Raw genomic sequence first — 14768 nt, 5'->3', positions numbered from 1 at the left:
TCACAGCGCCCAGGGATTTGGAGCTGTGCCGGTAATCCCGGTGCTCTGAGCCTGCGCCATGGGCCCTCAGCTCCCGACTGCTGCTCCGGGCAGCTTCACACTGCAAATACAGCCTGGAAATCAACTGTGCATCGGGCTGAGCATCCCGGGAATGGGAATGGGCAGGGAGCTGCTGGTGCGGGCGCTGGGAAGAGCCTGGCGCAAAGCAAGAGTGGTTTTGGGGAGGTTTGAAAGATTTGAGTTATTTCCTGCACTGCACCACCCGCTTCCCGCGCCTGCCCCAGGGGCGAGGAGTGGAAAAAGAGCCTGAAGTGACCAAGAGCAGCGTTTCTTTGCCCGGAATGTTCAGACTTGCAGCTCCCGGTGCCTTGGCAGGGAAAGGGGGGTAGAAACAAACCCTGCCAGGAGCAGCCACCGCCTCCCTCCAGCCTCTCCCAGTGCTGGAGCCCTGCCCGGGGCACAGAGTCACAGACCATGGGCAGGGTTGGGGTCCATGGAGGGGCTGGGACCCCCAACACCCCCTGAGTCCTGCCCCCAGGGGGGTGGTTTGCAACTGGGAATGTTGTTCCCAGGGTGGAAAATACTCACAGGGACACGGAGGAGTGATGGGGGCCTGAAGGAGCCAGGCCCCAAAGTGCTGCAGGGAATCAAATGGGAGCCGGGTCCCCCCGGCCCAGACAATGGCATTTACAGCCCAGCACATGCAGGAGGATGAGGAGGACACAGTGATGGAGGGTGGCCACGATGCCCTGAGCTTCCCATCCCCGGAACAAAGGCACAGGCCAGGTCACTGCGTCCATCCTCCTTTATTGTGAGCGCTCCGCGCACCTTCCTCTGGGCACTTCGCTTTATACACTCGGGTTTTAAACCAAACCCCACTGGCGCCACGAGGGCTTTAGCACAGGGAACTTGTGGAGTGAATTATTTCCCCCCTCCCCTCCCTTTACCTTTATTTTCTTTCACGTGGAATCAATTCCAACCCAAATACATTTAAAAAACGCTACTTCAAGCCCTGCCCGTGGCTCGGGGAAGGTGCCGGGAGCTCCCACAGCTGCGCTCAGGGATGTGCCGGGATTGTTCCCGTTATCTCTGAAGAGGACAGGTATTTTCCGGGGTTTGTTTTTAATATACTACAGCCTGGAACTCAGTGCAATAGGTACAACTACAGTGCAGGTACTGAACTATACAAAAGTCGTCCTACCCCTGGACAAAGCTGCTCCTTGTCGCTATAAAACTACCCCCTTTGCGTCTGTACCTTGTGGAGACGTTGTACAACGTGACTATACGCCGAGAGTATTTACAGTACGTCGCTCGTCGAATCAAACGCTATAACTTAAAAGGGCTCCTATTAACAACCACGGAACAAAAATATATATAATATAAATATCTTCCAGTCTATACACAGCGCGGGGAGGGGAGCTGGGTCCGGGGCTGTAGTGTGGGGCTGCCGGCGAGGTGCCGGCCGGCAAATATTGCCGAGGTTAAACCAAAGCGGAGGCTCCGCACCAGGACACCGAGCGCTCCAACCGCTGCCCCGGGTGGGAAATCGCTGTCCGCGACCCCCCCCGGGGGCTTGAAATCAGTTAGACTGCGTTAAAAAAGAGCTGGTGGGGGTTTGAACCCATCCTTGCTTTAGGTTTAGTCAATTTACGTGATTTTTTCTTTTCTATGATTAGAACGTTAAAAAATGAAACAGGTTCCAGCTTTAAAACCTTCCGCTACGTGATTCTCGCCGAGGGACCCGTCGCGTCGTTCCAGAACCAGGGAACGTGCCCCCGGCTGGAAAACATCGATCGCCTTTGAAATCCTGGACGCGAAACCAGCTAAAACCAAAGAAACAACCCCCCAAAAAAAGAAAAAAAAAAAAAAATCGTTCCTAGCAGAAAAAAATAAAATAAAACTTGATAATAAAATGGGTCGAGTCCGTCCCCGGTGGAGCGGGGGAGCCGGGGCAGGGGCGCGCGGCCCCGCGGCATGGTCTGTACAGAGCGTTCCCAACCTCAGCCCCGGAGCGGCGGGTTAGACCTGCGAGTCGGCGCCCAGGCTGTGGAACTCGTCCGGGGTTTTGTCGCTCTGAGCCGCTCCTCCCTGCCGGAACCCGGAGGCGATCTCGTCGAAGGTCCGGCCCTTCGTCTCCGGCACCTTGAAGTAGGTGAAGATGAAGAAGAGGACTAACAGCACCGTGAAGATGATGAAGACGTAGGAGCCGCAGAGTTGCTGGAAGGAGGGAAGAGGAAGAAGGGGTGAGAGTGTGGATGGAGCCACTGCTCTGTCACCGCAGCTCGTCCCTGTCACCTGCTCGAGGCCTGGGTCCTCCCTCCCATTGAACATCACAGTGGGATGAGACGTGTAACACCAGCAGGTCCCGCTCCCCGCTCCCCGCCTTGGCCCCAACCCAACCATCTCAGCCCAGGGTTTAGGCTCCGGGTAGGTCACGAACCCAACCAGGACAGGTGAGGTTCACACCAGCCCCATCATTCCCATCACGAGCCCCAGGAGATGATTACCGCGATGTACTGGAAGCCCATGCCCACAATGAAGTTCGAGGTCCAGTTGGACAACCCGGCAACAGCAAAGGCAGCAGGACGAGGACCTTGGCTGAACAGTTCTGCCACGATGAACCATGGGATGGGGCCTGGACCGATCTCAAAGAAGGCCACGAACCCGAAGATGGCCACGATGCTGAGGTAGGACATCCAGGACATTTGGTCCTAGTCCAAGGGAGAGAGAGAAGGTCGGCGCGGTGCAGGAGGATGAAGCATCAGCTGCCCCAGAGGTGGGACTTGTGCAGGCGTGGTGCTGGCAGAGAAGCCATGAGGCTCCTCCAGACTGGAGCTCTGGGACCTCCACAGAGAGGGGACAGCAGGGACGGCTCAGCCATCACCTCCAGGAGGACCAGCCCTTCCTCCTCTCCAACCACACCTTCCCCTCCAAGCCACTGCAGTGAGGGTGCAGCACCCAGGACCTCCTCCCAGCCCCCCCATCCCCTCAACGCCCATCACTCACCAGCAGCGTCAGGGCAATGGTCATGAGCACCGCGCACCCCGCCATCCCGGCCAGGCCGATGAGGTGCAGCGTCCTGCGGCCAGCCCGCTCCACCACAAAGAGCTGTTGGATGGAGACACGTGTCCATCAGCACATCCCCAGCCTGGAGACAAGCCCCTGTCTCTGCACCCACCCGGCAAGACCTCCACTTACCGAAACCACCGTAAAAGCTGTATTGACCACACCAGAGCCAATGGTGGCGTAGACGGGCTGCTCAACACCCGACTTCTCAAAGATGCTGGTGGAGTAGTAGAAGACCTACAAAGGGCAGGGATATGCCATGAGGAAAGGAGTCTTGGAACCAGCTCAACCCAAGTGCTGGGTGAAACAGCTTCCTCCCGGCATCCAGATGCCCCCAAACTCACCGCGTTGATCCCTGAGAGCTGCTGGGACAGCTGCAGGACGATGGCGATGAGGATGGGCTGGCGATACATGGGGGAGCGGAACAGCTCCATTATGGTGACCTTCTTCTCCCTCATCATTTGCCGGCTCTCCTCCTTCATCTCCTGGAGGTCGCTGCTGACGTCCGTTGTGCCCCGCAGCTTCTTGAGGACTAAGAGGAGAGTGGGAGTCAGGAGCAGCCGAGGAGCCTCCTGTGTGGTGGGATGAGCTCGGGGGTCACTCACCACTCTTGGCTTTGTTCTCCTCGTTGCGGTTGATGAGGAGGAAGCGGGGGCTCTCGGGGGCGAAGGGCAGGATGATGCACTGCAGCAGGGCAGGGACGAAGATGAAGCCCAGGAGCAGCGGCCACAGGGAATCGTTTCCCATGATCAAGTCCAAACCGAACACCTAAGGACAAGAGGGGCTGAGCCACCGTTTCCCTGCTCAAGCTGGATCCAACTCTGCTGCTCAGGGGTGCCCCAGACACCCATCAGAGGGACACATCTGGCTTCCATGTGTCCAACAGACATGATACCACAACACTGCCCATCCCAAACCTGCTCCTGCCGAGCTCCAGGTCCATCCCTCCACCCCAGCTCCTTCTGAAGAGCCATGCAGGATCTGCAGCACAGGCAACGCTCTGTGCTGCTGCACAAACCCCATCCCTGAAGCGTCTGATGAACATCAGCACCAAAGATGGGTGAACACCCCCCCAGGCTGGTTCTCCAGCACTTACCTGCGCAATGAGGATGCCCAAGACGATGCCAAGCTGGTGGAAGGTCCCCAGCGCACCCCGCAGCGCAGTGGGTGACACCTCACCCACGTACATGGGCACGAAACCGGTGGTGAGGCCGGAGTAGAGGCCGATGATGAAGCGGCCGAGGATGAGCATCTCGAAGGAGAAAGCCATCTTGGAGAAGCCCATGAGGACGGCTGACAGGAAGGCAAGAATGTTGGACATCAGCATGGAGTTGCGCCTGGGGAGAGAAGGGAGGAGGGCAGTGAGGACCATGGTGGGCTGAGAGGCTGAAGGGGTGTCAGGAGAACCCAAACATCAGCTCTGGGCAGGAGGGAGATGCCCAAAGGCTGCACAACCCCCCCTGTTGAGGTCCACTATGGGTTCACCACCCTCAGTGCTCACCGTCCAAAGCGATTAACAAAGAGCCCCACGGAAAAGGATCCGATCATGCCTCCAACGGAGAAGATGGCAACAGAGAGGGACCAGAGCGTGGTGAGGGTGGCAGGGCTGATGGGCTCATTGTATCGGTACAGCCACGTACGGTTGTAGAAGTCCTCAATCACCTGCAGAAAGAGTGTGAATAAGCAAAGCCATGAGTCAAACCCAGCCCCGTTTCACCTGTGGCAATGGTGTTAGGAGTTGCCCAGCCTCAGCCCAGCCACCCACAGGCCCTTGGCCGGCGCGTGGCTCACAAGACGATGCGTCACGGGGCCGGGAGCCGCCCGGCCGGTGGCTCGGCTCCAGCCCGAGGGAGGGAACCTGACGGGATGCGCAGGGGAAATGCAGCCGGACGGGTTCTGGTCCTGCCCTGCCGAGAGGAGAGGCATTGCCAAAACACCTCTTGCGCCTCGCCAGGCAGCCATGGGGAGGTCACGCTCCTCCCCGGGACATGGGAGGCGGGGAGGGATGTGACTCCATCCCCGGAGGAGACACAGAGATGCTGCAGGAAGGTGAGGAAGGCAGTGGGGTCATCCGGGCGGCTGATCGAGTCCCACCCCCTCAGACAGCCCCTCAAAGTTCATTTCTAGGGGGTTTTCCTGCAGCACTTCCATAACACAACATTTCTGCTACAATTCTGCACCACCACCACGCTGCTGCAAGGCCAACAGCCATGACAGGCGCTTGTCTTGAATTCCCATCTTCACAGAACACACTTCTTCAGATATTGTATGTATTTTTCAATGTACTTTGAAAGCCAGCCTGCTGCCAAAAGCTTCAAGCGAGTTTATTGAAGGGTCACCCATACCCAGACTGGAAGAGCAAAGGGCTCGACAACCCTGGCAGGGAGGAGCAGAGATTTAGTGTGAGCAGGAGAAGCTGCTGCTGGACATCAAGTGGGTCCGAGGCCTCGCTGCCTCCATCATGTTGCAGGCACTGGGCTCCCGATGGAGTGTCTGCACATGGCATGGCATTCCCACACTTTCCCATCACTTCCAGCACAAATAAGAGCCCCTGGCAGAGGCAGTGCCAGAAACACACCCCATGCTTCACCATCAGGTCCAATAATTCCTTCTTTTCTTAAGCTATTCCTTTCAAAGCCCCTAAACCATCAGGATTTCAGTACTTCAGTGATTGATTCCATTTGCCTCCTGCTTCACCTTTGACGCTTTGGGGTCTTCATCCCCTTTTCCTCCCATCACCAGAACAAATAACTGGTAGTAGTATTTGGAGAAGCCAGGCCCTCAGTGGGGAAGCAGGGCTCCGCACACACCCCACCAAACCTTGTGGTGCTCTGAGTTCCTCCCGGCTTGGCCAAAAACCTCCTGTTCTCTCCCCTTGAAGCAGACAAAAACGAATCCAAGTGACAGCGGGTGCCCCAGCGCTGGCTGAACTACGCTGGGCTGTGCCTTGGCTCAGCAAAACTTAACACCCAAATACCCCCATCCCAGTCCCCTTTCCTCCTGCAAAAAAGGACGGATGGAAAAACCCACCACGAGCTGTTGGGAGAGGAGATGAAAAAGGAGTTTAAAGAGAGAAGCATGAAAAAAAACCCAAACCAATCTCGTTTCCCCAAAGCTGGGGTTTTTTCTGCTCTCTCGCACTCATTTCATTGCAGCCGAGTGTTTCCTGCCAGCCCCTCCCCACGTCACGTCTGCAAACACCCCACAAGCACCAGGCTGCTGCTCCAGCGGCAGGAAGGACTCTGTTAAGAGGAGCACAAACCCAGTGCTCAGCCCCCGCCTGAGGAAGGAGCCCGGCTGTGAGGCCACCAGAGCTGCTGCCCCTGCGCCGCTGGAGCCCGGGGAATGCTCCATCCCAGTCCTGCATCCCCGTGCCAATCCTTCACCCCAGTGCATCCCCATCCTGCACCCTGCATCCTCACTGGAGCAGGCTGCCCAGAGAAGCTGTGGCTGCCCCATCCCTGGCAGTGTTCAAGGCCAGGTTGGACACAGGGGCTTGGAGCAACCTGCTCTAGTGGAAGGTGTCCCTGCCCATGGCAGGGGGTTGGGACTGGAGGAGCTTTAAGGTCCCTTCCAACCCAAACCAGTCTGGGATTCTATGATTCTACAATCCCCATCCTGCACCCTGATGTATTTCCCATCTCAGCCCTGCACCTGATGCATCCTAATGTCAATGCATCTCCATCCTGTGCCCCAATGCATTCCCATTCCAACTCTGATGCATCTCAGTCCTGCACCCTGGTGCATCCTGATGCATCCCCATCCTGCAACCCAATCCCGCAACCCCATTTATCCCAACGCACCCCCATCCCAAACCTGAATCCTGATGCAGACCTGATCCCTCACCCCAGTGTATCTCCTGCCAAAGGTGGGATGAATCCTTGTGCCCAGAGTGTCCTGCTACCCCAGACCACACTCATCCTGCCCCCAGTACAGAGCACCCCAAACCCTTCCCCCCATCAGTTCTGCCCCAAACAGAGTCACTCGCTGGGTGACTCGCCCCTAAAACACTCAGCCTGGGCCTGGCCTCAGCCCTGGGAGCTCAATCCTAAAATGCAGGAGGGAAGCTGAAGCAACCCCCATTGGGGGTCTGCAGGAAGCAGAGCTCAGCCCTGGCTTGGATACGGTCCCATCCACATCACCCTGAGCAGCATCTCCTGGATCAGGTGAGGATGGAGAAAACTCCTTCAGCCACAGGGAACTGCCGTGTCCTTGGGATGAGCGACGCAGGGTGGTAATTACAGAGCGCTGCTCCCCGCGGAGCCGGAGCCTGGGGAGAAACGAGGGCAGGAGCCAGGAAGCAGCTTCCTCAGCACAGCTCCAGGGATTGCCCAGCTCGCTGCCGTCTCCAGCGCTGCTCCCGCTGCCTGTCTCCAGAGGAGGATGCTCACTGTCAGCCGAGCACAAGCGTCACCAGTGCGGATCGGTCCAGGGGAAGGCGAGCAGGGATCAGGAATTTTTAGCAGGAAGATGCTTTCAGCAGAGAGGTGCCTGCACCAGATGGGAGCCGCAGCCTCCAGCCACGTGGAATCCCGCTCAGGCTGCTCACTGGGACTCCAATTTAATGCAATTCCTCGAATAGCATCACATCTTTTTGCTCTTTTCATGCTGACAGGGCCTGGGAAGTTTTCACACGAGGTCTTCTCTCCCATGAGGAGTTTTTCTGGCGATGGAGGTGGAATTTTGCAGCCCGCTCACTGGTAACAGGATCAACCCTCTCATAGCGTGAATCCTGAATCCTGCCTCAGTGGTTTCAGTTACTTGGGGCAGTGCATGGTGTGATGCTCAGGGATGGGCCCCGCTCCGTCCTTCCACACCTCACCCCAGCAGCCAAGTTTTACTCAGGGCACACTGCAAGCGCCACATGGGGTCTCTGAGCTAACGTTTCCCAGGCTTTAACACCTCCAAAAGCCACATAAATTGGGGAATGTCACGTTTTTCCAAGCTCCTATGTACCTACCAGTTGCTGGAGGGTGCTGACACTATGATGGGGAAGGAGCAAACACCTCCTGCTCTCCATCCTCCTTCACACACAGCCTGTCCCGGCCGCCTGCTCTCCTCCCAGGGATGTCCTGTCCCGACGCTCCAGGATGCAAAGCTCCCATTGGAGTGGCCATTCCCCCTCTCCAGATGACTCAAACCCCAATTAACCCCCAGAGCTTCGCTCAAAGCCGAGGTTAAAAGTTACGCCGGTCCCACCCAGCGAGCATCCTGCACGCGTTCCTGGGATTTTTCCCAGCAAAAAACGCTAAGCAAGGAGGAAACTAATTCCCCCTGGGAAGGCGGGAGCTGACTAACTGCAATCCCATTACGGGCAGTAAGCTGCCTGGTGGGATGTTCTATTTTAGCCGGGCTGGCAGCAGACACGGGTTTGTTTTGGGGCAGAGGGGATGGAGTTTTGCCGCGGCCCAGCGCACGCTCACCTTCTGTGGGGCATTGATGACACCAGTGTTATAGCCAAACTGCAGGGAACCCAGCACCGCTCCTCCCACAGCGAGCATCAGGCGGGCCGTCATCTGCAGGAGAAGGGGGAAGAGAACCACAATGAGGGGTTAAAGTTGGGGTCCCAGCTATGCCCCCCCCTTTCCCCATCGGAGAGGAGCCTCAGCGCTTCCCCCCAGGGAACAGAAGGAGTGATGCTCGTCAGGTTATAGAATCAAAGAGGTTGGAAAAGACCTTTAAGATGATCAAGTCCAACCATTCCCAGCACTGCCAAGGCCACCACTAACCCATGGCACTGAGGGCCTCGGCTACACGGGGTGTGAACACGTGCAGGGACGGTGACTCCAGCACTGCCCTGGGCAGCCTGTTCCAATGCCTGAGCACCCTTTGGGGAAGGAATTGTTCCTCAGCTCCATCTAAACGTCCCCTGGTGCAGCTTGAGGCCGTTTCCTCTTGTCCCATCCCTTGTTCCTTGGGAGCAGAGTCCGACTCCCACCTCACTGCAGCCTCCTCTCAAGTAGTTGTAGAGAGCGATAAGGTCCCCCCTGAGCCTTCTCCAGATTGTGAACACGAATATACAGGATAAAACTTGCTTTTATTATGGCACCCACGTGGGCTAAGGGGAAAAAAATAATCACAAAAACACCAGTTTGGGGTTAAAAAAAACCCACACAACGCTGTTTGGGGATTCTAGGAATTTTTTGCCTGGTTTTATCTGGGCCTGCAGGGTCCCCTCCGAGGGCTCCATGTGACACGGGCGGCTCGCCAGCGCGGGACGCTGCCGGGGACGGCACCGGCATGGGGATGCTCCGGCCCGACAGCAGCCGCTAACGAAGCGGGTTCACATCGGAGCTTCATTAACAGTCACTGAGCAAAACCCAGCTACTGGCAGCCCCTTCGCCCGCCTCCTCTTCCTCCTGCTTAAGCCCGGACAACAATCGCAGCCTTGTTTGGGAGCAGGGTCAGGGCAGGCCAGTGCTTGGGCCACCTTCGTTAACAGCCCAATTATCCCAGGCGGGAGGTTTTCCCAGCGCTCAGCTCCAAGAACCAGGATCCGACATTCCCGGTTAATCGGCTTTGGGATGATCCACGTGAAATTTCTAAGCCCCTTAATTTGGGGGCGGCTGGGCTCTCTCCTCAGTTATCCCAGGTAGCAGCGCATCACCCAGCGATGCTCCCCCGGCATCTCAGATTAATATTCCCAAGGGATTGGTGCTGGTCAGACCCCACCTAAAGGCAACCCCTAAATCAAGAGGCACAACAGCAAAGCAAACACATGGAAAAAAAAAATGTATTTTCGTATTTAAGAAGCATTTTCTTCCTTTTTTATTTAACTACTGACCTCACCTCTCTGGCCAAACCGCCTCCCTCCGTGTTAAAGTTCGTAGGGAGAAAGCAACAGGGAATAAAGGCAGCCTCGTTAATGAAGCCCATTAATTAGGCTTGGCCCCAACACAACTAATCAGGGAGGTTTTGGCACTGGGTTCTGTTCGGTGCTTCTGAATAAACCCACCCCAAGAAGCAAATGCCCGGCTTGGGAGGGCAAAAACAGGCTGGGGAGGTGCTGGCATCCCAGAAAAAGAAGGGAAAAAAAAGCCCCCCAAAATCCCAAATTCCAACTCCAACCTCATCCATCCGCCTGCTGCTCTGGAAAACTGCAACAGGCAACACCGGGAACGCTGAAATCAACCCACGCGTGGGTAAATGCTGTTTGAAAAACGAGGGGGTTTGGTATTTCGGGAATTTTGGGGGTGCTTTGGGGTGTCTGGGGTTGCAGTTTTCCCTGTGCATCCCTCAGGGCCGTCCCACCCGCCCCGGCAGGTCGGGGTGAGTCACGGGCGGCACCGTGCCGCAGGGATGAGGATGCATCACAGCGGCATGAACTTTGCTCCGGGAACGCGGCAGGTAGCAACACCTCCTCGCTCCAGCGCTGCCACTGCCCCTCCAGAGCTCCATAACCAAGTCACTTCTGCAATTTCCACCTCTACAAGAAAGAAAACCCTTACATTTTTAACTTCTAGCGAAAAGAAACCAAGTTGTATTTAAACATCCAGCAAAAAAACTTGGCGTTTTTAACCTCCAGCATAAAAAAAACTTTGTATTTTGATGACTGGAAGAGGCTGGGATAGGGCTGGCTCGGAGGGAAGCTGCTGGTTTGGAGGCTCTTCCCAGGCAGGGTCAGCGTGAGTCAGCTCCTCCCGCTCGCTTCTGCCTTCCCAGCTCCAAACACGCTGCCCGGCCCGATCCGGGCGCGTTTGGGCTTTAACCTCACCATTAAAGGAGAGGCTTAAGATGGCGAGTTAGGGAATTAAAAAAGAAAACAAACCAAAGTTGGTTTTTAGGAGCAGCCTTGCATGGGCAACTCCTGCGAGGCCACGTGGGGGGGTGCCTTCTGGCTCTTTTTTAACTGCTTGCAGAAAACACCAGCTTTATTTGGAGTTTAGAAGGGGGGGGGGGGGGGGGGGAAGCACAAACCAACATACTTCCCCCTTCGTGCTTTTGTGCAATAAACTTATTTACAGCCTGGATGCAGCCAACACTCACGTTAACGCCCCCCCCCCACCCCTGCTATACCTTATAGGAAGGTGAGCAACGCACTTATGATTTTAATAAATTCATTTTCTTTTTGCCGCTTCCTGCTTCCTCCAGCGCTCGAACGAGGAAGCATCGGCCCGTGGGGTGACAGCAGCACCCCCAAACCTTTTAGCTTTACAACTTGTTTTTCCACCCCATTTCCCCCAGCACGGAAGGATTTCAGGACACTGCCTGCTACATGGAACAAGGAAATGAATAATCCCTTTAAAAAAAATTAATAATAATATTTTAAAAAAGTGTCCCAGGAGGGAATTTCGGGAAGATCCACATTTAACGAGCCCTTCAAAATCAGCCACGAAGCTTTAAGGACCATCCCGGAGGCTGACACTGCAAGAGGTCCCATCCCGGGACAGAGGCAGGGGGTGAGCACGGGGAGGGCACGCAGCCACCATGCAGCATCGTGCACGCTGGCCCGGGGTGAAGCGATCCAGACCCGGCCATTGCCCGGGATAACACGGCCGCACGCTGGCTCCCGGCCCAGGAAAAACTTACGCACCCACCGAGGGCCGGGTGAAAGCCATGGGCCACCGACGGGGGGATAGCTGGCAGGCAAAGCCCAGGGTAACACCGGCACCGCGGGGATCAGCTGAGATTTGGGGGGATTATCGAACCCGCGGGGTCGGAGCAGCGTTATTTTATGTATTATTTATTACCCCCCCTCCCCCCCCCCCCGGTTCTCCTCCTTAAAGGTCAGCCGGGGACGGCGACTCGATCCCTCCCGAGTTTTGCAACCGCAACAGCGTCTACGACAAGCCTGGGAGATGTTGTCGCAGGCAAAGAGCTGGAGCAGCCCAAATAAAGCACGTCCTGCTCTAATAACATTAAACACCGCATTGAGGGATGGAGGGGTGAGCTCGTCCCGGCACCCCCAGCATCCCACCGCCGGCTGCTCCAATGGAAACCCCTTTTTCCCCCCCTGGCAAAACACGCTCGGGGTTTAAAGCATCACCCATCACAGCAAAATCCTTCCTGCAATTAATTAACTTTTCCATAAATTAATCCTTTCTAACCCTAATTTATCTAATGGGGCAGTTATTAGGGTGGCAGAGGGAAGGGAGCGTGTGTCCCCAGCGCCGATCCGGCGGCAGGGATCAAGCGCGGCCGCGGCGCATCGGATTTCTTCGTTAGGAGGAGAGCAAATTTCTTGTTAATTCCCGGCCCCATGGCCGCGCTGCCAGGAGTCACGTTCCCGGCTCCCACCCCCAAACCTCTCCCAAAAAAAGCCTGGTGCTGGGGGAGAGCCAGCCCCGGAGAAAAGCCCTTAAGAACTACCACATACCTATATAAACATAGGGCGAAACGTTAAGAAAATGGTATTCCCAACGCTGCAAAGTTTGGGGGGGGGGGGGGGGTGTAAAAAGGAGGAGTTGTTTGCTGGGGAGGAAAATAAGATTCCTGTTCCTGTAACATCTTTAATTGGAATAAAGTTATTATTTGGGGGGGAGGTTAATTACGCATCGCCACGGAGCCAATTTTGTATTTCCTTCCCTGGAAAATAACAACCAGCGAAATACTTGAATGGATCCCAAAGCGCTCCCAGAAGGGAATATTTTGGGGTGGGGGTGAGCAAAGCGGGGTTCTAACGTTAAGGACCCCGCTGCAATTAACTCACCTTCCTCATTTAGGGCCTGACGTTGCATCACTTTAACCCACCTCTAATGGGGGGTGACACTCGGGGGGGGGGGTGGGGGGTTCAGCTGCTGCCGGCCGGCGAGTTTATGTTATTAAATAACTCATTTAGCAGTTTGGGGGGGGGGGGGGAATTGATAGGAATTAGGTCAGAACAGTGCGACGGGACCCGGCACCGCAGGGGAGTCCCCCCTTTACCCTCAGCCCTGCACCCCCCAACAACAAACCCAGCACTTTGGGGTTCTCATTGCCTTTGCGTCCCACACACATACCCCCCCCCAAATTAGGGCTAAAAGCGCCTTTTTCAGGCTCTCCCTTGGCACTCCCTCACCTCAAAACTGAGCCCCCCCCGACCCCCGTTCCCGCGCACTGTGGGGCACCGAGGGGGAGGCGGGCAGCGTTTCGAGTGGGTTTTTTCGGCGTTTCCGAGGCAAAATCTTTACAGAAACGCCAGTTTCGGGTGCCGGGGGCTGCGCCCGGCGGCGCAGAACGGCTCCGGGCGGCCCGAGCCCGGCTGTCGCCCTCCCTCCTCTCCCGGGACGATCGCGGCTCTCCGGTTGTGTAACGCGGCGGTGAGCAGCGGGGGGGAGGTATGAAGGGGAAGCGGGTTTTTCCACGCCGGGCGCGCTCACCTTGCTGCCGGTCTCCATGGCGGCCCCGGCGCGGCGGCGGCGGAGCAGCGGCGGCGGCTGCGGGACGGGTGCGGGGGGGGCGGCGGAGCGGCGCGCGGCGGAGCGGAGCGGTGGCGCGCGGCCGCGGCGGGGGCATCAGAGCGGCTTAAGAGGGGCGGGGGGCGCGCGGCGGCGCGGGGCGGCGGCGCCCATTGGGCGGCGGGAGGGAGCGGGAGGGGGGGGGGGGGGCGGAGCCAGAGCTGCGGGAAGAGGGAAGGGAAGGCGGGGGGGGGAGGGGCGGGAGGAGGTGGGGGGGGCGGGGCGAGGAGGGGCGTGCGCGGGGCGGGGAGGGGGGTGTGTGGGAGGGGGCGCGCGCGCGTGCGGGGCTGCACGTGGGCGGCGGGAAAGGGGGGGAGGGGGAAGGGGGGAGGGGAGGGACCAGGCGCGTGAGGGTGAGTGTGCGCGCGCGTGAGGGCGTGCAACGCACGTGCGCGTGTTGCGAGCGCGCGAGGCGGGTGCGCCCGCGGGAGCGCGCGCGGGACGTGTGTGCGGGGGGGGGGAGGGTGTGCACGTGTGAGTGTGCAAGGGGGAGGGTATGGGTGGGTGCGTGTACAGGTGTGTGCACGTGTGGGTGTGTACGGGGGTGTGCCTGTATGTGTGTGTGTGCACGTGTGGGTGTGCAAGAGCGTGTGCCTGTGCCTCTGTGTGTGCACCTGTGAGTGTGCAAGGGTGTGTGTGCCTGTACGTGTGGGTGCACGTGGGTGAGTGTGCAAGGATTGGTATATGTGTGTGTGTGTGCACGTGTGGGTGTGCAAGAGCATGTGTCTGTATCTGTGTGTGTGCGCCTATAAGTGTGCAAGGGTGTGTGTATATGTCCGTGTGCATGTACAGGTGTGTGCACGTGTGAGTGTGTAGGGGGGTGTGCCTGTACGTGTGTCTGTGCATGTGTGGGTGTGCAAGAGCATGTGTGTGTGCACCTACGAGTGTGTAAGAGTGGGTGTGCCTGTATATGCAGGTGCACGTGGGTGAGTGTGCAAGGGTAGTATATGTGTGTTTGTGCAAGTACAAGTGTGTGCACGTGTGAGTGTGTAGAGGTATGCACACATGTGTGAGTGTGCAAGTATGTGTACAAGCACCTCTGTGTGCACACGTGAATAAGGAGTGTGTGTACTTGTGCTTGCACATGTGTATGAGCATGCAAGGGTGTGCACTTGTCCATGTACCTTTGTGTGCTTGCGTGTGCACAAGCGAGTGTGCAAGTGTGTGCCTGTCCGTTTGTGCATGCACATGTGTGTGCATGTATGTGTGCCTGTATGCGTGTGTGTGCACATCCGTGTGAGCAAGTGTGTGTCTGTACATGTGTGCACATATGACTGTGCATGTGTGTGCACTTCGCTGCAAGCCCCCATGACCCGTGTACATGTG

General features: G+C 57.2%; 1 protein-coding gene across 1 annotated transcript; it reads right to left on the bottom strand.

The window, feature by feature from the left end:
• Positions 1-787: 787 nt before the first annotated feature.
• SLC2A1 (solute carrier family 2 member 1) lies at positions 788-13524 on the bottom strand. Its single transcript, XM_030508099.1, has 10 exons — positions 13365-13524; positions 8490-8582; positions 4568-4728; positions 4163-4403; positions 3672-3834; positions 3411-3598; positions 3199-3303; positions 3007-3108; positions 2508-2711; positions 788-2217 (listed from the first exon to the last, which is right to left on the bottom strand). Exons 1-10 carry the CDS (start codon positions 13380-13382, stop codon positions 2020-2022), a joined length of 1473 nt encoding a protein of 490 aa, XP_030363959.1. The 5' UTR covers positions 13383-13524; the 3' UTR covers positions 788-2019.
• Positions 13525-14768: the final 1244 nt, after the last annotated feature.

The sequence above is a fragment of the Strigops habroptila genome, chromosome 16 (genome assembly GCF_004027225.2).
Source record: "Strigops habroptila isolate Jane chromosome 16, bStrHab1.2.pri, whole genome shotgun sequence".
In the NCBI taxonomy this organism is placed as follows: domain Eukaryota; kingdom Metazoa; phylum Chordata; class Aves; order Psittaciformes; family Psittacidae; genus Strigops; species Strigops habroptila.
Note: the sequence above shows the minus strand (reverse complement) of the source record. Positions and strands in the feature narration are given on the sequence as shown.